Source organism: Rhinolophus sinicus, chromosome 1 (assembly GCF_057876585.1).
Source record: "Rhinolophus sinicus isolate RSI-liver-muscle chromosome 1, RSI-T2T, whole genome shotgun sequence".
Lineage (NCBI taxonomy): Eukaryota > Metazoa > Chordata > Mammalia > Chiroptera > Rhinolophidae > Rhinolophus > Rhinolophus sinicus.
In genome coordinates, this window is record NC_142501.1 from 26,842,452 (window position 1) to 26,866,457 (window position 24,006).

General features: G+C 38.2%; 1 protein-coding gene across 3 annotated transcripts in view; it reads left to right on the plus strand.

Moving 5' to 3' along the window:
• The window catches only part of A2ML1 (alpha-2-macroglobulin like 1), a 48,775-nt gene extending 37,223 nt beyond the window's left edge, over positions 1–11,552 (plus strand). For 2 of the 3 annotated variants that reach the window (XM_088797795.1, XM_019713468.3), the window contains 8 exons: positions 1,024–1,238; positions 4,176–4,391; positions 4,564–4,691; positions 4,859–4,949; positions 5,790–5,858; positions 9,846–9,948; positions 10,387–10,428; positions 11,150–11,552. In XM_088797795.1, the coding sequence (XP_088653921.1) occupies positions 1,024–1,238; positions 4,176–4,391; positions 4,564–4,691; positions 4,859–4,949; positions 5,790–5,858; positions 9,846–9,948; positions 10,387–10,427 (863 nt within the window). In that variant the 3' untranslated portion in view covers position 10,428; positions 11,150–11,552. Of the gene's footprint in view, positions 1–1,023; positions 1,239–3,067; positions 3,178–4,175; positions 4,392–4,563; positions 4,692–4,858; positions 4,950–5,789; positions 5,859–9,845; positions 9,949–10,386; positions 10,429–11,149 lie in introns of those variants that run through there. The other variant, XR_016021081.1, reaches the window with a different exon arrangement.
• The last annotated feature ends 12,454 nt before the right edge of the window (positions 11,553–24,006 follow it).

Sequence of the window (24,006 nt, forward strand, 5' to 3'; positions counted from 1 at the left end):
GAGGTAATATTTAAACTTAGAGATTTCTCAAGGTCCCTTTAAAACCGTAGATGTTTAGAATAATATTTGATGTTCTAACAGATCTTCTATAGAAAATATTAATGCATTTTATTTATCTAGCCTTGTATGTAAAAATTGTACTTCTAGGCAAAAATTAATCTCAGCTTTCATTTATATGAATGTCATTGCCAAGTTGTCCTCTCGTATAGGTTTTGGGTAGTTTTCTGGCCTGTGTATAAGCAACTCTATTCATGAAATAGGTGCCTCAGACAGTGATACCTGTTCCAGTATACATTGATTTAACGTGATCTCGTCTCCATTAGCTTATATTGCAGGCTCACATGTTTTCTGTTATGTTTTTCCAATCAGTTGCCTCCTGTTGATTATTTATTATCTCTAAACTTATATTTACTTAGATTTCTAGCTTCCACTCTTCTCATTGCTAGTTGTTCTTTGTCTTCTGTCCCCTTGGCTATCACAGAGTTTAGATTTGCTCACCCTCAGTAGCATTTCTTCTATGGTTTCTCAGAGTTCTTATGCATATTCTGCCATTTTTATTTTTCTTAAAATGTTAAACAACTATTTTACTAATATATAAATTAAGTAAAAGTAAAATAAATGCTGAAAATTAATAAAATTCTATAAGTTCAAAAATGCCCAAACACATGAGATTTTTATGAGTAGTTTCTACTTACCTATCTCCATTAGCATTAGAATTTATAAATTAACAAAAGTGGTTTTCATATAATTGCTGGAAGCATTTATTGATGCTCTCAACTTTACATGGAGGAACTATGTGTGGGTATAAACACACACACACACACACACACACACACACACACACACATCTCTGCATAAATATTATGGCCAATAAATCAGAAAAGATTCTGATAAATATTTTTTCTAACTCGTGATTAATTTATGTTTGGTACGTTTTCTGCTTTAAGGTGTAGCACTTACAAAGTAAATATGGGAAAGTCATTTCCTTCCAACACCTTCCTAATTATACTTCTTTCTTAATAGGAGAGTCTATTCACTGGAGCCAGAAACCTACTGGGTCATTGGATGCCAGCCCGTGGTCTCAGCCTATGGCTGTAGATGTGGAACTTACGGCATATGTATTGTTGGCATGGCTTAACAAAGGCAGCCTGACTCAAAAGGAGATAGCCAAGGCCACTGGCATAGTGGCATGGTTGACCAAGCAACGCAATGCATATGGGGGCTTCTCTTCCACTCAGGTAAATACTGTGCTTTCTTACTGCCACTTATCAGGTAGGACTAGAATCCTATGTGGAGATGGAGGAAAAACTATTGTCCTTGCCCTCTAAGTCCAGGGACTTATAATTCCATGCAGAGGGAGAAAAAGCGTGTGAAAAATGTATAGAAGGATTCACAAAACTGGGTCATTTGAGCACATAAATATTATAATATGCATTTAATGCTCTTTTTTTTTGTAGAGTATGAAACATCATGAGATTCATGTTATATATTCAAAGAGGACATATATAATTATGGCTAAATTTATATATTAATAAATTAGAAAGTTAATTATGGGATCTGTAAGCATACAATCAAGATTTTATAGACATACCTCTTACTTTAGGTATTAAAAAGCTAGTAAGATACAGTCTTTAAAAAGTTTACAATCTGGGGACCGGCCCGGTGGCTCAGGCGGTTAGAGCTCCATGCTCCTAACTCCAAAGGCTGCCGGTTCGATTCCCACATGGGCCAGTGGGCTCTCATCCACAAGGTTGCCAGTTCAATTCCTCAAGTCCTGCAAGGGATGGTGGGCTCTGCCCCCTGCAACTAAGATTGAACACAGCACCTTGAGCTGAGCTGCCGCTGAGCTCCCGGATGGCTCAGTTGGTTGGAGTGCGTCCTCTCAACCACAACGTTGCCGGTTCGACTCCTGCAAGGGATGGTGGGTTGTGCCCCCTGCAACTAGCAACAGCAACTAGACCTGGAGCTGAGCTGCGCCCTCCACAACTAAGACTGAAAGAACAACTTGAAGCTGAACAGAACCCCCCACAACTAAGATTGAAAGGACAACAATTTGACTTGGAAAAAAGTCCTGGAAGTACACACTGTCCCCCAATAAAGTCCTGTTCCCCTTCCCCAATAAAAAAAGAAAAAAGAAGTTCACAATCTGGAAGGAAAGCTAGGAAAATGTCTATATATTACAAAGCAGGATCTGATATACTATATGTAAAACGTAAGAAAAATGAAAGGTACATAATATTGAAATTCAAAAGTCAGAGTGTATATAAGCTTGAGGTATAAGAAAAATCTTCACAAGGGAATGGCACTGAGGTAGATCTAAAAGAATATGAAACATTTTGGAAGGCAGATATTGAAAGGAAGAGGGAATGCTGTGACTAGAGATACTCATTTGTAAAAGTATGGAATGGCTGTTGGGAAAACTGGCTTAGTTGAAGCATAATGGGACTTACATTGGAAAGGGTCATTTTATGAAGGGGCTTGTACATCAGACTCAAGTTTGTTCCTAATTCTGAGGAGCTATTAATTTTTTTTAACTTTGTTTCTGAAAGATTAATCTGTTACTTGGTATATGGGATGATTGAGAGGAGGGAGACTGAATTTGAAGAGATCAGGAGATTTTTTCATTTGTTTAGATTAGGAGTAAAGAGAAATTGAATTAGTGGGGTGGCAGTAGGGGAAAAAAAGGATATGATAAATTCAAATAATGCGACAAAGATGATTTTAGATGATCACAAAGAAACTAGTCATTAATTCATTTGTTCTGCAAATATTAAATACCTACCATGTCCAAGTCACCAAGGATACAGAAGTAAGTAAGAAAATATATTTATTGTTCTCATAGAGATTCTATTGTGTTGAAATTAGGGCTAGTTCCATTGAAGGTATAATATGTAAAAACTAGGACTAGTTCCACTGAAGGTATAACATGTAAATTAGGCCTGGAAGAATGAGCAGATTTTAATAAATGGAGTATCTGGTAAAGGTGTTAAGAGCACTGAGTTTGAGTATGGTAATGACTTAACTGGAATTTAAAAAAATTATATGGTACTATGCTTCCTTATTTCAGGGAAATTCTTGGTCAAAGATCAGGAAAGACTTCTTCTTGCAGAACCCTAAATAATTGTAATATATAATATTAGAAAGTAGTGGATGAAATTTCAGAACTCTCAGTGACAGGTATGTGTCAGAATTGTTTTTCAATAAAATCCTTGGCTCTTACAGGAAGTCATGTATCCCCCACATCAATTTTTCAGCTCACGGTGATGTTCCATTCCTTGAATTGTTTTCACATGTCCAAGCAATAAAGACCTCCTTGGCCCCAGTTCACAGAGGGTACCAAAAACATTGTTCGTAGGTTGTCAAGCTGCACACGTATAACTTGTTCACAGCTTCTCCAGGGTGGTGACCTGTCTTCCTGTTTTTATATGACAGTGTAATATCTAAATACAATGTTCTTTTCCATTTGGGATAGGAAAAAGTGGGATTCCTTTATTACGTAATAGATATTTTACAAAGTGTTAAGCATGTAGGAATTCTCATAACAGAACAAAATAGGAACATTTTGCTGAGCACGTCATTCTTTTTATCTTTCCCCTAGTTGTAATTTATATTAATAAAGATAAAATGTTTTCAGAATAGAAAGGTTCAAACTATGTGATGCCACACTCTCTTAGTGATTATCTGTCTTAACCCCAGATAAAGAAAAGATTGTCATATGGTATAATGGCTAAGAAGCCTTTGACGACAAGGAAGGATTTTCCAAGGATTTCCTAATAACCTCTCAAACTGCCATTGAAGATCATTACACAGCTAAATAACTTTGAAGAACATGCAATTTCTAGGGCTCTCAAGTTACTGCTGTAATAATAAGGAAATTGCAAAATATATACTAAACAGTTATCCATTTGCTTCTAACAATAGCCCATTCTGAAGCTAGGTTTGGTTGTTGAATATGAATATATGAGATTAGCTTAGTGACCTATGGATGTTCAATAATAACTTGATGGCGATTTTCTATACAGGCAAGAGATTATGATTTCTGGGGTTCTTAGATACTTAGAGGAGGTATCATCTAAGCTAGCGAACCACCACCAGATATGTAGGTTATAGGATTGTTTGAAGTTAATTTCAGTGGCTCACAAAGTGGTAAGCATGTGGTTGATTGTTTTCCTCAGGATACTGTAGTTGCTCTCCAAGCACTTGCCAAATATGCCACTACTGCCTATGTGCCTTCTGAGGAAGTCTATCTGGCTGTAAAATCCACTGAGAATTTCCAGCACACTTTCAGTGTTCAGGCTGCCAACCGGTTGGTATTGCAGCAGGAGACTCTGCCCAGTGTCCCTGGAGAGTACACCTTGGAGGCCACAGGCCAGGGCTGTGTCTATGTGCAGGTAAGGAGAGATCCATGAGAATGAATGTGTGTGTGAAGGAGAATCTGAGGGCATCTTCGCCTCCAGCAGAACCTTCTTTCTATTTACTTTATTTGTAAGGAAAGTAGTTTGAACTGTACAGTCGCTGAAGTTCTTCCCAACTCTAATTAGGTTATCTGTTTCCTCCTACTAGACGGTGCTGAGATACAACATTCTCCCTCCTAAAAATGTGGAGACCTTTAGTCTTAGTGTGGAAATGGGAAAAGCTAGATGTGAGCAACCCACTTCACCTCGATCCTTGACTCTCACCATCCACACCAGGTGAGGATGATGGTGGGGTTGGCACGTGGATCATAGAAGCTGAGCTGGTGTGTGTGTGTGTGTGTGTGTGTGTGTGTGTGTGTGTGTGTGTGTGTGTGTTGGGGATATAGAGCGTGCTGAAAGGAAAAATCATGGGCTCACAGAGGTTTGCTTCTTTCTACTCTCAGTTATGTGGGGAGTCGCAACTCTTCCAATATGGCCATTGTAGAAGTGAAGATGCTTTCCGGTTTTAGTCCCATGGAGGGCACCAATCAGTTAGTAAGTCACTTCTGTTTACTTCATTTAAGTAGCTCCCAGAGACATACCATGTTTCCCCGAAAATAAGACCTAGCTGGACAATCAGCTCTAATGTGTCTTTTGGAGCAAAAATTAATGTAAGACCTGGTATTATATAATATAATATTATGTTATATTATATTATACTATATTATACTATATTATACAGTATTATACTATACAGTATTATATTATATTATTATATTATATTATATTAAAGACTGGGTCTTATGTTGTAGTAAAATAAGACTGGGTCTTATATTAATTTTTGCCCCAAAAGATGCATTAGAGCTGATTGTCCAGCTAGGTCTTATTTTTGGGGAAACACGGTAACATTATCATTAAAAGCTGGTGACATGGGCTTCATAGTATATATACTGGGGCTGCCAAAAAAATGTATACAAGTGGACGCTTTGGTCAACGTTCCTCAAGCAGTAGTTCACCATAATCAGAAGTGTCTGGATGCTGATGGTAACCAATTTGAGCATTTGTATTTGCAGAAGTCAAATGTGACTTGTATTCATCTTTTGTTATCGGTCTATATTGAGTATTACAATTTTAATACAGTTTTTCTTTCTTAAAATGTGTATACAATTTTTGGCACCCTCTGTATATATACAACTCATGATTGTATTATCTAAATGGGCTACAAACATGCATCAGATATATGAAATGGAACTTGTAATAGTTTCTGGTCCTTTTTCTTACCTTTTCCACCATATATATTATTTACTTGATTATGACAGAACTTTGGAAGATTCCCCTAGGGGATAGGGAAGGCTCTGGCTCTTAGTTTCCTTTTTTCTCTCCTTTCTTATTCAGCTTTTCCAGCAACCACTGGTGAAGAAGGTTGAATCTGGAACTGACACACTTAATATTTACTTGGAAGAGGTAGGTATTCAAGAATTGAACCAAAGAGCTTGATCGTTTATGTATCTTTGCAACTTCTCTTCTAATCCATATATGTTAGTGTCCCATACACTGGGACCTGAGAGAATGAGCCCACAACCATGAAATGAATTCTGCCTCCATACTGTTATACCAAAGCATTGCCTCATGCGTCTCCAGAGTAGCACTGTCCAACAGATACAAAGTGTGAATCATCTATGTCACTTAAAAATTCCTGGTAACCACATTTTAAAAAGTAAAGAGAAACAGATAAAATTAATTTTAACACAAATATATTTTATTCAACCTTATACTCTCAAAATATTTTCAATTCACCATATAATTAATATACAAAAATGTTAATGAAGTATTTACAATTTTTTTTCTTACTACATCTTTGAAATCCAGTATGTATTTTACACTTAAAGCATATCTCAATTCTGAGTGGTCACATTTCAAGTGCTAAGTAACAGCATGCAACATTACAGCTGAAAATTGTTGAATGTCTATTTCCTCAGCTGTAAAATGAGGGTGGATAGTGGTAAAAATAGTTATCTATCTCATAGAGCTATTGAAAGAATTAAATGATTTAAGGCATGTAAAAATATTTAGAACTGTGCCTGGTATAGAGTAAGCCCTCAATAACATTACTATTGATATGATGTTAATGTAATGTTAATAATCATTAGACTTATTGTATGTAACCTTTCATATCAACAAAACAAATTCTCAAGGACTAGTAATGTTCTAAACATTGTTGAAATCATATGCTGTTCAACACAAGGACAAAGCTAACCTTATTGTACAACTGACAGACAAGAGTACCTCCAATTAAAATACATTATTGTTACTAACATCTGTTTCCAGTTCCCTATTCCTTCACCAGCTCATTCATCAAACTGTGTTTTTTTTCAATCTCCCAGGGAGCCAGGGGTTGGTTATTTTGAGTGAGCACTGCTTAGTTTCTTTTGAGACAACTCTGGTTAGTCTATTAGGAACAACCCTGAAATGATGATGTACGCATAGTTTAAAATTTTTGCAGAGTTTATGATGCTTTCATATATACCTTCGTTGAGTCTCACACAGTGACCTTCCTTATATGTAAGGAGACGGAGGCCTGGAGTGCTAGCATAAGAGTGGCTTGTCCTAGTCGCACTGCTCACCAGTGGCCAAGGTGGGAGTAGAAGCTGGGGACTCTAATTTCCACGATACCATTCCTGAGACTGTAATGACCTGTTCATCAATGTATCCAGCCAAATTTGTCAGTCAGTTTCTAATTTGACACATCAAGTCTCATGGTTTAAAAGTCAATGTTCATGATTATATATGTGATTATTCTCCTTTTCTGTGTATCTCCTCTCCTTTTCCGTTGATCATTTTCACCAGAGGACAATCTTACTCACATTTAGCAAAAATAGCTTTTGGTTTTATTTTTCTTCTCTGTTGTTTTTGTTATTTGTTTGGTTGGTTTGGATGTTCTGTTTCATTAATTTCTTTCTTTGTTATTTCTTTTCTTCTTTATTTTGGCGTGAAGGCAATATATTTTCTGTTACTTTTTTCCTACTTCTTAAGTTGAATGCTGAGTTCATTTTTAATCTTCTTTATTTTCTAATGAATTTAAACTATAAATTTTCCTTTAAGCACATTCTATCTCTGTCTCACAATTTTTGACGAGCATTGTTTTCATTTCCATTTAGTTCTATATTTTAATGTTTTGGAAATGAATGGGATTTTAAAAGGCATCCTTTTGTTATTAATTTCTAATTTTGCATTATGTTCTGAGAGCATAGTCTTCATGATAGTGATCCTCTGGAATATATAGAAGTTTCTTTTGTGACCTAACATATGGTCTTTTGGAGGAAACTTCAGTGTGTGCTCCAAAAGAATGTCTATTACCTTTGTTTTGGATATGAATTTGATCTAGATCAAAAATCCAAGATCGCTATTTCTATTGTTCAGGTCTTTGATATCTCTGCTTATTTTTCTATTTGATCTAAGTTTCTGGAAAGAGTGTGTTAAAACTTCTAATTATAATTGTTGATTTATCCATTTATCTATCCAATTCTGTCAGTTATTTCTTGATATATTTCTACGTAATTAAGGTACTTATATTTTCATGAACAAATCTTATTCAGTTTCCCTTTTATTAGTATATACTGTTCTTCTTTTGCCCTAATTATATATGTATGTGTATGTATATTATCTATATATATATCTTTGCCTTAGATTTGTACAGACGCACACATATAATTTCATTTTTTTGCCTTAGATTCTACCTGGTCATATATTAAGACTGCTTTCTCAGCTCTCTTTTGCTTTATATTAGTTATTTACTTTACATCTTTGTTAACTAAATGATGGACAAGCACAGGGGTCCCAAAAATGTTTGGTTTCAGGACTTTTTTACACTCTTAAATTACTGAGGACCTCAGAGATTATAGTGATGTGGGTTACACCTATTTATGCTTATCTTATTAGAAAACTAAAACTGAGAAAAATCTTAAAATATTTATTAGTTCATTAAAAAACCAATAATAAACTCACTATATTTTAATATAACAATTTTATGAAAAATAACTATAGGGCTGACTCGGTGGCTCAGGTGGTTGGAAGCGCCAAGCTCGTAATGCCTAGGTCACCGGTTCGATTCCCAGATGGGCCTCCATAGCTAAGATTGTGAACAACAGCGCTCCCTGGAGCTGGGCTGCCATGAGTCCAGTGAGTGGCCAAAGGACTGTTGGACTGTCGACCGACTGCCTCAGCCGGGAGGGAGCACAAGGCTCATACATAATACCAGCATGGGCCAGGGAGCTGCGTCCTACACAACTAGACTGAGAAACAACGGCTTGAATCAGAGTGGGGCGGGGGGGAGGAAGAAAGGGGGAAAAAAAAGAAAAAGAACTATATTTCTCAAAACAAACAACCAAAAAAAAGAGAATATCAGATTGTTTTACACTTTTGCTTTGCTATCTGGCTTAATCACAGAGAGTGAAATTCTCCTATCCGCTTCTATAGTCAATCTGTTGCAATATCACAGGTCAAGCCACCCCTGTACACTTGTATGTAAAAGAGAATGAGGGTGATAAAAGCAAATAATGTATTAGTATTACAAAAATAATTCTGACATAACAGACTCCCAAGTATAGTCTTGGGGATCCCTGAGCATTCTTGGACCACCTTTTCAGAGGCACTGTATCTAAAGAAATCCTTTTGGAAATCTCTTCCTATTAGGCATTTATAACTCCAAATCTAAATGTGTAACATGAATCTCATTTTCTTATTGTATTAGATCAATTTATACAATTGTATTAAATTCTACATTTATTCACTTATTCGTTAAACATTTATTGAGCAGCCACTTTATGCCAGGTACTCTTCGAAGTGATGGAAATGCAGCGGTAAAAATAACAGACATGATCCCTACCCTTATGGAAGTAATATGGTAGAGGAGTGACAAACAATATGCAAATTAAAAAATACATATATATGTGTATGCACACTCACACATTCAGTAGTCTTCAGTAATAATAAGTGCTATGAAGGATAAGGGGATAGTGATGGTGGGAGTAAGCCAGGATGTGACTATTTTAAAATAAGGTGGTCAGGAAAGGCCTCTTTGAGGAGATGTCATTTGATCAGAAACGGAATGAATAGAAGAAAAACCAGTAGGGAGCATAGAGCTGATGGAGTAAATGTTTCTGTTTCTTTGGCCACTTCAGTTAATTTACTGAAAGAGCCATGGATTAGAGTAGACCAAGAATGGAGGAAACCATTTTATATAAGTGCCCGGAAACTGTAAGATCCTAAGAAGAAAGAGCCAGGAAGTCAGTCGGAGGTAATATCTTTAAGACTGGCGTAGGGCAGAAGGGACAGAAAGAATGGTTTCAACAAATCTGTGTGAAGACAGCAAAAGCCTTTTAACCTGCACATTACATACAGTATTACTTTTACTTTAGTTTTAATGTGATGTTGTGTTTATCTTCCCCATAGCTCAGTAAGAAGACTCAAACCTATATCTTCACCATCAGCCAAAGCGTATTGGTCACCAACCTGAAACCAGCAACCATCAAAGTCTATGACTACTACCTGCCAGGTGAGGGCTGAGATTTGCCTGTATTTCCCAACATATTTCTGGCACATTCTTTATGATATCTCTCTTAATTTTACAAATATTTCTTCCCAAGGCAAGTAGCACATAATTGCATTATCTGATCTCTTAAAACACTTTAATTTAATTATATGCCATTTAAAAGAATCCTCTGCATTAGAGATATTTTATAGGATGCAGTCCATAGACCAAAAGAACAATGTGCACCATTGTTCTCTAAGGGCCAGCTATTCTTAATATTCTTGCTATGAATAATAATTTACCACAACTATGCAAATATTAGTGATTGGAACCTACCTGTAATTCTGAATATAACCTGTAGGGATCCTCTGAAAAGGGCTAAAGCAGTAGCTTTTATGAAATATTTCCTCTCTGAATATGTGAGGCCTGCAATGTAATAAAATATGTCATTTCGTTTTACAGATGAACAGGCAACGATTCAGTATTCCGATCCTTGTGAGTGAGGTAAGCCCAGAAGAGAGAAGGGTGGGGTTTTGGGTGGTGTGGCAGTATTCAGAAGTTAAGGGGACCTTCTTCTGAGTTACTGTTACTGTCTTTTGGAAGCTTATTTTTGATAGAAAGTGGCCTTTCCTTTTTTTTCCTAAACTCTTGAAGAGAGAGTAATAATCTCCATAGTTCACATCAGAAAAGTTAATACTGGCATTTGTATGAGGAGTTCCATGTGATTTTTAAAAACAATATTTTTCCTGATTGGAAATTGATGAATTTTCCCAATTATTTTTACATTATACATTAAAAAAATTTTTTTTATTGGGGAACAGTGTGTTTTTCCAGGACCCATCAGCTCCAAGTCAAGTCTTTGTTTTCAATCTAGTTGTGGGTGGTGCAGCTCAGCTTCAAGTCAAGTCGTTGTTTTCAATCTAGTTGTGGAGGGCGCAGCTCACTGGCCCATGTGGGAATTAAACAGGCCACATTGGTGTTATGAGCACCACACTCTAACCAACTGAACCAACCAGCCTCCCCACATTATGCATTTTGTCATATAAACATACTGAGACAATAGTGAAAATTACCTGATTCTACTCCCCTGAGATAACACTATTCATAGTCTCATCATACTTTTGTGAGATTTTTTCTTTTATTAGATAGGAAAAAGCTCCTCTATAAATGTGAAGACTTTCTGAGTGTCATGACGTCTTCCTCTGTTTTTGTTTTTTTTCCCCAGGATAGAAGTTGGAAAGAGATTAAATTAATCCTTAATGACCACACTGGACAACATTCTTCTGCCTCTTAAAGCAAATAATTTGATTTCTCTGATTGACTAGAGAGTGGGTAATAGATGAGTAGGCCTGAACCTCAGCTACTTTTGACTACTTCACAGATGTTTGAATAAAGGGTTGGGGGAGGTGGGCTAGTAATAATCACACAAAGGAGGAATTACATGGGAAGGTCACTAAGGGAGAAGATGTGGTTTAGCCATTTAGGGGACTCTCCAGAGAGAAGATGGTGGTAGAGGGTGATCCAGGGAAAATAGGGATGATTTCCTGGAGGTTAAATCTAAGGGAAGATGTAATTTACTGCTTTGGGAACAGGCTGCAAAATAAATTTTCTTTTATTGGAAACGAAAATCTGTCCACTTGGCTCTGTGCATATTTCTGTGGATACCAAAAGATAATGAACATTATCTTTTTTAAAAAAACTCATGTTTTGGCTTCTTCCGTAAACCCTTGACTCAGACTTCTCAAAGAATCATGCTAAGGATTTAGGGCGGGGTCGGAGTAGAGAATCCTAATTAAGAGACTGTGCTGGCCAGCTGTCACCTCAGGGCAAACAGTGATTGAGAGCCAGAAAGTGGCTAGCCAGGATTCTCTGTGTTGTTTTCCTCCTGTACCATCCCCCAACCCTTTCTCACATGGGATACCCATCATCATGTAAGCTCTTCCTTAGAGCAATGTTTTGTTTTGGAGACAGGGTTGCAGGCACAGAGATAGGGGGAAAAGATGAGTGATATTTAAACAGACAAGATTCTCTAGATAATTACACCCTTTCCTTTGGACATCCACACTCTGATATTGCTCCTGTAGATTGTAAACTCTGATGCACAGTCAGGAAAAAGTTGAATCCACGATGCAGAAATATTTCCTTGAGCCCAGGGCCACACTTATATAAACTATTTATTTCCTGTCTCTTCTACCCTAATCTCTGCCCTCATCCTCCTAGTAGTTCCCAAAGTGAGAGAAGATGGGGACACCCAAGGAAACTATCCCCAAACCTGCCTTATCCCTCAAGTATCATGGGAAGAGAACAGAGAGAACACTAAAGAAAAGAGGGCAGTCATGAATGCTTCTCCCATTCACTGGAAGCCCCACCTTCTGTTACATTTGGTCGTACCAGAGTGTCATCTTCTTTTGCAGTGGAGGGAGGTGGTGATCCTCAAGACCTAAAAGGTTATATCTGGGTAGAAAACATTTTCAATGATTGCAGAAACTGTTCTTGTATCTCTTAGGCTTCAGATAGGAGAAAAAGAATATTCTTAGGACTTAAATTATCAACTACATGGAATAGAGAAAATTAATGAGAAAAGTGACCCCTTATTCAACTTACTGAAATGTAAACATTTGTGCATATTTGAGAAGCAAGGTGTTCGTAAGGATTAAGTGATACTTGGTATTATAGTACTTATAGTAAGTATTCAATGTATACATTTATTATATGCCAGGTACTTTACCAGCCTGGGAATGCAAATATAAATAAAATGAGGTTTTTATCCTCAAGGAGGTCACAGGCTAGTGGTGGGAGAAAATAAACAAATTAACAAGGTATAATACAGTGTGACAAAAATAATGATAGAAGAAAGTACAGAAAGTTGTGGAACTACACAGGAGATACACCTTCCCAGGCTGAGGTGAAGAGGTGGCCAGGAACAGCTTCTCCAGGTTGAGCCCAGGGCCCAAGTAAAGCTCACCGCTGTCAGTGACTAACTGGGTGTAAGACAGGAGAGTCAGGGGAAAGCCTGGGAAAACCCCCAGGATTCTAGACTGTGGATTATGTAGGAAAGGAAAAACTTTTTCTCTACCCTTTTATATTCAGTGGGTGTGGCCTGTGAATTAAACTGGTTAAAAAAACAACAGATTAAGAGGAGAAGAGGTTTATTTTTTCACAAGCATGTGGTGGCTTCACAGGAAAAAAAAGGGAAAACCCCAACAATCAGGCCCTGGGGCTTATATTACCATTTTAACAAAGGGAGATAAATTGTGGAGAAGTTACAAAACAAAGCAAAAGGGGTTTGGGCGTCTAGGGGTGGTAAATTGTGGGAAGGTAAATATCTGGGGGAAAGGAAAGGAAAATAAAGGTTATTTTAGTAAGGTTTGTTTATGCAGATACAAGTCAATGCTGACTTTCTATCTCCTATAAGGGTTTTTCTCTTCCTGGTATGGGAGAGGGGAGGGGAGACACCTTCACAAAGGGACATTTATGCCCTGCTTTCAGGCAGAAAAGGGGAGGGCAGAGAGTTCCTCCTGTGTCAGCCGCTCTAGCTCCATTTTGGCCTTCCAGCCACACACTTAGTTCTCCAGGAATACCAAACTACACTTAGTTGTCTGTTCCTACTATGCTCTCTCATAATTTTGATATATGCTTTTTATCATACTGCTTGAAAAGCCTTTCCATCCCTTATTCCTGGAAGACTTCCACTAGTCCTATAAGGTATGACCTTAAGGTGTGTTTTCTACTCTTGTAAGTATGTCTTCCCGAAGAACTCCTCTCTGCTCCTCCACCCTTTGTGCTTCCCATGGAGGACTTACCCACTGAGGTCATGTTTTCTGTTAACCTGCCCACCTCCCCCACCAGAATGTCAGATCCTTGAGTGCTTATACCCAATGGTATACACTCATAATACCTCCTTAGTATCCATTCTCTTTTCCTCACTAACAAAAAGCACAATTTTGTTTGGAGCAGCAAGGTGACCAACTAAAGTACTCACCTTCTCAGAATCGCTTGCAGTGAGGGGTGAACGTGCGGCAGAATTCTAGACAACAAAAAGTAACTGGAAGTCTCTGGCAATAAATCCCTTCTGAATAAGATGACAAAGCCTCACACAGGGCAAGCATTTGACCCTTCCATCTTCTTTCTAACTGGAACAAGGACAAGATTCCTGGAGGAAGAGGAGCTGTTTTGCAACCATGCAGGTAAAAACCACATGCTGAAAATGAGAGAGCAGCAGGATAAAAGGAGCCTGGGTGCTTGATGACATCACTGACTCAGCCTGGCCTGCGGGCCCTTGGGCATTTTGTCTAGGCAATGAGAAAAGTTCATCATTTAAGGAATTGCTAGACTGTTTTTCAAAGTAGGTATACCATTTTACATTCCCACCAGCAGTGTATTAGGGTTCTGACTTCTCTATAACTTCACCAATACTTGCTGTTACCTGACTTTTTGATTCTAGCCATCCTAGTGGATATGAAGTGGTATCATTATAGTTGGATATTCTCTTTTATATAGTGTCTGTTCAAGTCTTTTATTTTCTATTGTGTTGTCTTTCTTTTAGAATTCTTTATATATTCTAAATAAGAGGACTTTGTTAGATATATACATTGCAAATGTCTTCTTTCAGTCTGTGGGTTGTCATCTCACTCTTACCGTGTTTCCCTGAAAATAAGAGCTAGCCAGACCATCAGCTCTAATTTGTCTTTTGGAGCAAAAATTAATATAAGACCTGGTCTTATTTTACTATAAGTGAAATATAAGTACTATAAGTAGAATAAGACCAGGTCTTATATAATATAATATAATATAATATAATATAATATAATATAATATAATACCAGGTCTTATATTAATTTTTGCTCCAAAAGACGCATTAGAGCTGATGGTCCGGCTAGGTCTTATTTTTGGGGAAACACGGTAACAGTGTCTTTTGATGAACAAAACTTGTTAATTTTAATACAGTTCAAATGAGTGCCTTTTATGTTCTATTTAAGAAATCTTTGTATATTCTAGGGTTACAAAAGAGTTTCCCTTATGTTTTCACCTAAAAGCTTTTTTTTGTTTGTTTCAACTTTTCACACCTAGATATATAATCCACTTGGAATTAATTTTTGCATATAATGGGAAGTAGGGGTCAAGATACATTGTTTTCGTTTGTGGATATCCAGTTAACTCAGCCTCATCTATTGAAAGACCATCTTTTCTCTACTACTACATTGCAGTGTTACTTTTATCATAAATAAAGTAACCACACATGTGAGAGTTTATTTCTGGATTCTATTTTGTTTCATTGTTTAGTTTGCCTATCCTTGCAACAATACCACACACACTCACTAAAGTTTTATATTTAATAGTTTTATGTATTTATCATTTATGTATGATATCTCATAGTGTAGTCCTCCAGTCTTGTGATTCTTCAAGATAACCTTGGGTATTCCTGGCCTTATGAGTTCCCAAATGAATGTAAATCAGTTTGTTAATTTCCTAACAAAACAAAACAGAAAACAAACAAAAACTGCTGGGAATTTAGGACAATTGTGGCATAGATTACCGACTGACATCTTTATGATATAAAGTTTCAATTGGTGAATGTGTTCTATCTCAACTTATTAAGGTCATCCTTAATTTCTCTCAGCCACGTACATCTGCTCCAGTTCAGGACAGAAGCACTCATTTCCACAACTGCTGGGCGTGTTAACAACTGAAAGCTTGCAGTTTTGTTCCTTCTGGACTATTGCCTTCAGCTGCTGTCCCCCACTTTCAGGGACAGCTCATAATCGATAATTGGCCAATGTAGGGGAGAAAGACCCTGTCTTGTTGCCTCAGTTCAGGAACACTCTGCACAGCCATCCTGGTTCCAGGTCACCTCATGAGATTCGTTGTGACTGAATTGCAGCCCAGCTTCTTTCTTCATCAACCCAGCTGTTGATCTTGAGAACATTCCCTAATAAATTCCCTGCACACAAATCTATATCTCAAAGTCTGCTTCTTGGAAAACCTGTTCTGAAACAGTGGTGTCAGATTTGGTCCAAGAAAACAGACTCAAAATTATGTTTTTGGAGCTGACTCATCAGCTGACCGTTGCTGAAGAGGACTCTGTCACTGCAGGCCGCTGGAGCGCTGACAGTCCCTGGCATTGTTAGCAGTGCAACTGTTGAAATTTTCACCAGTGTTGAACTAAAATGGCATATCTGTGGAAGAAAATGCAGTGGGCTGGGCATTGTATGAGGCACCTGAGAAGTATAGAGGAAATATAATAGTATTTGTAAGGACAACGGAACTGGACAGCTTTTGTTGAGGAGTGATAGTTGCTTTGGAAAAAAATAATTACGTTGAGGGTGATTAATAAGCAATTAAATTCTAAGTGAAAGTTAGAGGGCCTCTTGGTAGGAATATAAAAATTGTTATCTTCTACTGCCAGAGGATAAGAAAATCTGAAGACCAGGCTCAACGCTTAGCCATAAGAGAAACAGCTCCAGAGAAAGTTGAATTACAGGTCTGGTATGCCAAGGTCAAAGCACTGTTTGGGAAGGACTGGGACTCTGAGACAATGGGATGGGAATATCGTGATTGATGCACTCAAAATGTCTGAATTTACAGATTCCCCTGAATCCTCAGGGCCTGAAAAAGTGGCCTACTACTCCCTGTGAAATGCTTAAAAATGAGGCAGAAGCTCTTACCTTGCAAGATAGCACATAGTCCCCTCAGAATATGCCCCTTATTTCTCCTGACCATTATGCCAATCATTAGGGTTAAGTCACATAACAATCTGACTGGAGACATGCTGGGCCTGCTAAGGGAGAGAAAGGGTTATACCCAGAAGAAGCTGCAAGATCCAGCCACGTAAACCAGCACGAGCCAGGAGAATAGGAGTGGGATAAATTCTGAGAAGCTGAATCAAAGGATCTGGAACATAGGTTGGATAAGGGAGAGTCTGTCAATATAGGAGCACTTTTCCAGGACACAGGATCTTACACCTAGACAAGGATCTCAGAAGGTGGTACAAAAATGCTAGCAGAAGGGTTCGAAGGAAGCTTGAAGAAAGTGATGCCCACACTAAAAAGCAGAAATGACAGAACTGCCATGGTCCGTGGTAGAAAGTTGAAGAAGGGATCAGATGGCTCAGAGAAGTGGTCATGGTACAGTGTTCAATGGGAGGACTCAGAGGACATTTTATATTTACCAGAGCAGTCAGGAGTGCTTTGCAGAGTTAGGTACCACGATCGCGGGAATCTAAGTGGTGGCTGTACTCTGCAGGCACGAGTTGAAGAGATACTGTTACAAAACTTGACCCTTTGATAGCCATGAGAAAGATAGGTTCCCAGAATAATAGAAATCAGGTGTCAGGACATCATCATCAGAAGCAAGGTGACTACATTTGTATAAAGAGCAGCAAATTGTAGTGGAATTGAGTGGGGACCAACCCACAGGGAGCTATAGATATGGTTACTAGACACAACATCCCTAGGGACAAGATAGATGGTGTGAGGGTTTAAAATATGTCCAAAAATTCTTGAGCACTCCTTTCAAAAAGTGGTCCTTAGTTCCCTTCCTCTTATTGACTCACTTCTAATGACTAGACTAAGGCAGAAGTGATGGTGAGAGCAGGGAACTGTAGACATTATGGCTTCCTGCCATGTGGTGAGGACACTCAAACAATATGGAGAGGCTCCCATGGTGAAAAACTGAGACCTTCAGCCAACAGCCAGTAAGGAACTGAGTCCTCTTGCCAACAGTCATGTGAGTAAGCTTGAAAGAGGATATTCCAACTCCAGTCTAGCCTTTAATTGACTGTCCCACCTGACATCCTGATTGTATCCAACCTCATGAGAGAGCTTGAACTAGAATCACCAGCTAAGCTGCTCCTGAATTACTGACCCATAGAAACTTGTGAAATAATAAATATATACTGTTTTAGTCACTGGGGGTGGGGGTGTTTTATACAGCAATAGATAATTAATACAAGGAGTTTTTTCCCAATTCCCCTTCAAGATGAGATGTGCTATGTGTCCCATACAATGCTATACTTATCCGTATCAGAGGGCCAATGGTACTATGTTGTAAATGTCTCTGTACTTGTCTGATCTTATCTTGTGATCGGTAGAAAGGCCCCCAAAGATGTTCATACTCTAAACCCTAGAACCGATGAATATGATTCCTTACTTGGCAAAAGAGACTTTGCAGATATGAGCAAGGTTATGCACCTTAAAATACAGAGATTATCCTGGATTACCTGGGTGGTCCAAATTTAATCACATAAACCCTTAAAAACAGAACTTTCTGCAGCCAGAGGCAGAAGTGACACAGCAGAAGAGGAAGTCTGAGAGATTCAAAATGTGAGCAGGGCCCGCTGGCTGTTGCTGGCTTTGAAGATGGAGGGGGCAAAATGATAAGGAAAGCAGGCAGCAAGGGAATAGGGACCTTCAACTACAGCCACAGTCACTTAATTCTGCCAGTACCTGAATGAATTTGGAAGCAGGTTGTCCTCCACCACCTCCAGAGAAGAGCCCAGGCTGGCTCGTACCTTGATGGCAGTCTTGTGAGACCTGGAGCAATGGAGCTACCCAAGCCCAGCCCAGATTTCTGACATACAGGACTTTAGGAAAATAAATGGGTATTGTTTTAAGCTACAAAATTTATGACAGTTTGTTACAGTAGCAATAGAAAGCCAATATGCATCTAGATTATAAACACCTTGAAAACAGAGATTGTGATCAGATCATCATTTTATTCCCAGTACTCACCACATTACCAAAACAGATGTTTTATTCATATTTGTTGAAAAAACTAAATGAAGGTGATCAATGTTGTCCAACAATGCAGGTCACCCAGCTTGCCCCCACTGCATTTTAAAATTTCATCTATTGCTTTTTTCCCCTCAAGACCCAATTCAGGGACATCCTTAATCTTCACTGCTATATGTACTCCTTTAGGCTTCTCAATTGCCTTAGTATTTCAACTACATCTTTTGCATTGCTCGTCTCTTGTACTTTGTGTTTCTCTTCATGATGCTTCAATGCTTCATGAAACTATAAACCCTTGACAGCAGGAACCATGCCAGATTTATTCATCTTTGACCCATTCATGCCTAAAAACAGTATGTGCCCAATAATATGTACTTACTGAATGAAACATGGGTATCACATATTAACCAAGGTCAAATGTGAATGACTAATATTGAGAACATTTGTGATTTTTGGATGAGAGGTATCAAAATATGTGTTCTACAGTAACTATGGTATAAATAGTAAATGGCCATTAGACACCATCCTAATCTCTCTGATTTTTATCCACTTCTCTGCTCTTCCCCTTCACAATTAAATTTGAAGTAGTTATTTGCAGTGTCTGTTCAGATAGTCATGATCTAAGAAGGCTTTCCCATTTAGGAGGAAGTGACTAGAAGAGAAAATAAGTTGAGATGAGAAAATAAGGACAGGAAATGAAACCCCAACACAAGAAGCCACTGGACTACTCTGGTGTGCATTCAAGGCAGAAGCATGTGACTTAGACTGTAAGAACCTTAGGCAAACACTGCATAATAAATTAGGGGTAAGAATGAAGTCAGTCTATGCATGTGACAGTGATGCTTTCCATCAAGAAATAGCCATTGTTCTATCTTCATATATTCTGCTTCTTTGATACTTCCTTTCCCTCTCTCAAGTTCCCTGATGGAATAGCTGAGAAAGGAAAGTAACTGTAATAAATGAAATACAAGAAACAAAGAAGTACAAAAAAAAAAAAAAAGAAAAGAAAAGAAAAAGGAATATAAAGTAGAAAGGATAAATAAGACAATACATAAATAGTTGAAAAAAGACATGACGAAGAGGAGAAATTTCATCAAGGATGTTGTTCTTCCTTCTTTATCCCCCCCAGTGCCTTCCTTGGTATGTTGAAGGATTCCTGAAATTCATGAACTTCCCCTCCTTGACAATACTGAAGGTCCTGAGTTAAGGATGGAGGCATCTTGTACCCAGGCAATGAATGACATCTTCTGGTCAGAGAGGAGAGTACACGATGGTTTCTTGTGAATTTTTTACATGTTTAAACTTTATTTTGATTTATCATTTATTTTGGAATAGATAAGACATACCAATGTAAAAATTCACCAGTGTAAAAGGACACTTTGCACATATCTTCTTCAGTTCCCTCCTCAGAAGTAACAACTATTCGTTTTGTTGAGTGCTAGCTCCCTGAAAATACTGCCCAAACACCCACTAAGAAGGCAAAGCTGGGCTTATTCAAACCATAGTGTCTGGGAAGGCAGGGCTAAGTCAGGATTTTCATGAGGTTTGGGGGTCTGGTTTAAGGAGGGTCTTTCAATGTAGGGGTTTGATTAAGATTAGGTAAGAATCATGGTTAAGATTGTGAGACACAGCAAGGTGAGGGTTTCAAAAAGTCTTATAGAATAAATAATCACTTGATAACTGTCTATTGAAAAGCTGAGCAGTTCAAAATGGTTTTTTCAGATGTTCCTGAAATGAACAATACAATTATTTGCTTTTATTTTCTGGGCAAGAGTTTCCTGGAATATTAAAGTTGTGTGGATGAAGACAGTGGAGTAGAAAAGTCAACTTAATGTGGACAGCCAACTGTTGTGAGTGTAGATGGTTCTCAGTTTCTTATGTATGTTTTCAGAAATATATGTGCATGGTCAATGATACATGTATACCTTTAGGAAATGTCATCTTTTACCCTCTAACAGTTACTGCAGAAATCCAGAAACTGAGTTTGAGATAATCCTTAAATAATAACTATCCATAGCATTTGCTCAGCAGTTACATGTGATGTACTTTTTTCAGAGTATGAATATATCAATCTTCTGTGTTGAACAAAATTACTGTTTGAAGTATTCTACTAGTATTTTTCCCCTCAGCAATTTATGTAACAGGTTATGGTTTTGGCAAAACTAGTGGGTCACATTTTCTCTTTTTCTTGGTTTCTTCTTTTCCATCATAAAGTACAGTTACAGGTGGTTGTGGCAGGGGAGCGAGATAATTATTCCACAACACTGAAATATGAAGGCAACTGCAGAGGCATTTTTGCTAGGCACGTGCTGAGGGCCAGGTACTGTGCTAAGCACAGGATGAACATGGTAACTACACTCTCTGCCCTTGTAGGGCTTAGGGCTTAGTGAGGAAGATAAAGAGTGAATGTATAGTTATGAGTGGAATGAATAGGAGTCATAGGAACCTAAGCTAATCTTGGGGCCGAAGTAAGGATTCCCAGAAATGATGCTTGCTCTGCAAGCTGAAGGATAATCAGGAATGATATAGGTATAGGAATGAGATGTGGGAGGAATGTTCCAGACAGAGGAAATAGCTTTTATCTTCTCTAAAAGAGGTGATTTTACTCCATTTTCCTGTTTTCTGTGTCCAGCCACTTGTATGCACCTCGTGATCTCATTTCCAATTGTTTCGAATAGGAGTGTACATAGAACTTCCCAGTTCAAAGTCATCATCTTGAATAAGAATCTATCCTGTGACTAATGTTTCTCATCAGAGCAAGCCTGGTCCTAGGGAGAGACAACCCTGTACTATTTTTCAGTTTTTGGGAGATACATGGAGATCATTTTTCTGAACCCTGGATAAAGTTCAAGAACTGCCCACCATTAGCAGAAGATAAGGTTACATTTTTTTTTAGAATGAGAAGTGTCTTTAGAAATCACCTAGAAAGATTTCTTCGACTGAAAAAGGAGGAAACTGAGACTCAAATTGCAGACATTCTTTATGAGCTCCAAGACGAGCAGCACAAGAGCCCTGAGGGCTACAGAAACGGAATAGGTTACAATCGCACAGAAAATCTGATGTGCTGATATGGCTCCCCGCAATTAGCCTTCTCTGATGTGTGAAAGGTGGAGATTATTTAAAATAAAGGATAAGATATCCTAGGCTTTTATCTATTCTCTCTCTCTCTCTCTCTCTCTCTCTCTCTCTCTCTCTCTCTCTCTCTCTCTCTCTCTCTCCCATCTATCTGACTTTTTAACCAGAAAAAGTATTACTCTGGAGAAATTCTAGACAAATATTCAGAGGGTCTCTCACCTTGAGGATGAAGAATTTCCTTAATTAAGTCCCAGTTTTGTTCTCCAAGAGGAACTGACCTGTTCACGTTCCCTGTGGCTATGGCTCCACCCTCTGGGAGCTCTTTCTTTGCCATTATACTCCTTGGCCACATCTGAAGAGGGCGTTGGATTACTGAGCAGGTTTTACAATTTACTCATTGCTTGAAGATTAAAAATCCAGGAGTCACTTTTCAGTGACAAATTTCTCAATCTACGTTCATGGTGTGGGGACAGAGTCCCTGGTTTCAAAATTTAGTGTGGGGACAGAGCCAGGAGAGCAGTTTCCAGGCTCTCAGCCTATTGTGGAAAGGTGCTGGCTCGGTTATTAGATGGCCATCAGCTGTAGTCAGATGGCCATCCGCTGTGACTGGGTGACCATCAGCTGTTACTGGTTAGCCATTAGCCACTAGTATAACTGCCGTGGCTACACTAGGGGGTTGTGGGTTGGTTGGCAGAGAATTGGACTGCAAATTGTGGATCGCAAGGCTCCTGCTTCCTGTGTGTCCAACCCAGTCGCCAGCGAGAATATAGTGGTATGACGCCCCTATCTGTGGCTCTGTTGTTCCTTTTTGGCCTCGCCATGTCCTGCGTTCTTATGCGGGGAGCGGGAGCTGAGTCCCTGCATGATAGTTAGGTTCTTATCTATTTAATTCTTGTCAATGAAATGTGTCAATAGACGTATCTATAATTCTTTCTTTCAAGATTTATCTCTTTCTCAACTTAATTGTGAGTACTTTTAAGCCTATTAAGCTTTGGTGGGAAAACTAAACCCTAAGCCTTTTTTTTCTAACTGAAATGATTTGCTGGGCAATACATTAATCCATTTTGAGGTTGTAATGAACGTGACTACCATACCTTGATTTGATCTTGGCCTCAGAACTAAAGTCTAACGGGTCTTTATTACTACTCAAAAGCTTTTCCATGTAGTTGCTTCTCCCAAGCTCATAAGTCTCCTAATTTCTGAACTCTCTCTTTTCCTTTTCATTCCTGATTGAAAACTAGCCAGTTCTTTGCCACGGTCATCTGTTAAGTACCTTGTCAAATTCAGTGAAATAAACACATGCTACTGATATTCTATTTTCTAACTTTTTCTAGAACTGTAAGATCATCAAGTACATTATCAGACTTTCAAGTTATTATAGAAAAAATAGTAACACACTGTCCCAGACTTTCAGTTTCCAATAAGTTTCCTCATCACCTGCTAACTGGTCCTTAAGTAAAAGTTATATATTTTAGGAATTTAATGAGAATAGCACCTTATATTCAGTATTAATGAGTTGTTGCCAAAATAAACAACCTCAAAGCTTAGTGCTTAAAGTAAAAACATATATTCCTCATGATACATTTCCATTGAGGGCTGGATAAGGCCTATGCTCCACGTTGTCTTCATTCTAGGAACCAAGGTGATTGAATAGCTGTTGTATTGAATACTATTCTATGTTGTGGCAAAGAGAAAACACAGTTAATTGTGTGCATTGGCTCTTGAAGCTTCTGCCCAGAAGTAATGCCTAGCACATCCACTCACGTTTCACTGGCAAGTGAAGTGACATGGTCATACTTATGGGAAGTACAATCCTGCCATGTGCCTAAAAGGAGAAAGATCTGGAACATTTGTGACAGTCTTAAAGGCTTCTTCAATATGGTAAACACAGTAAGAGATTTAGAATTTCCTATTAGAGTTTTAGCCCCTGTTTGAATATTTATGTTACCATGGACAAGTCATTTAGCATATAGGTTTTGGTAACCTCATCTATAAAAATGGACAAAATAGTACTTAATTCAATGAATGCTTGAGAGGATTAAGTAAGACATCACATGTGAAATCACTTCGCCCAATATTAGTCTCCTTCTTGCTTCCACTCACTACCCAGAGATAATGTATCATCTGGTTTTGGTATTTTCAGTAAAGACAAATTTGTATGTGTTGCTTGGCTGCTGTAATTTACATTAGTAATTTTTATCTACCCAACCATATGACAAGCATTTTAAGAACAGGGGCAGGCAATGTTTTATAGTTCTTCTGTATCTCTTACATAACC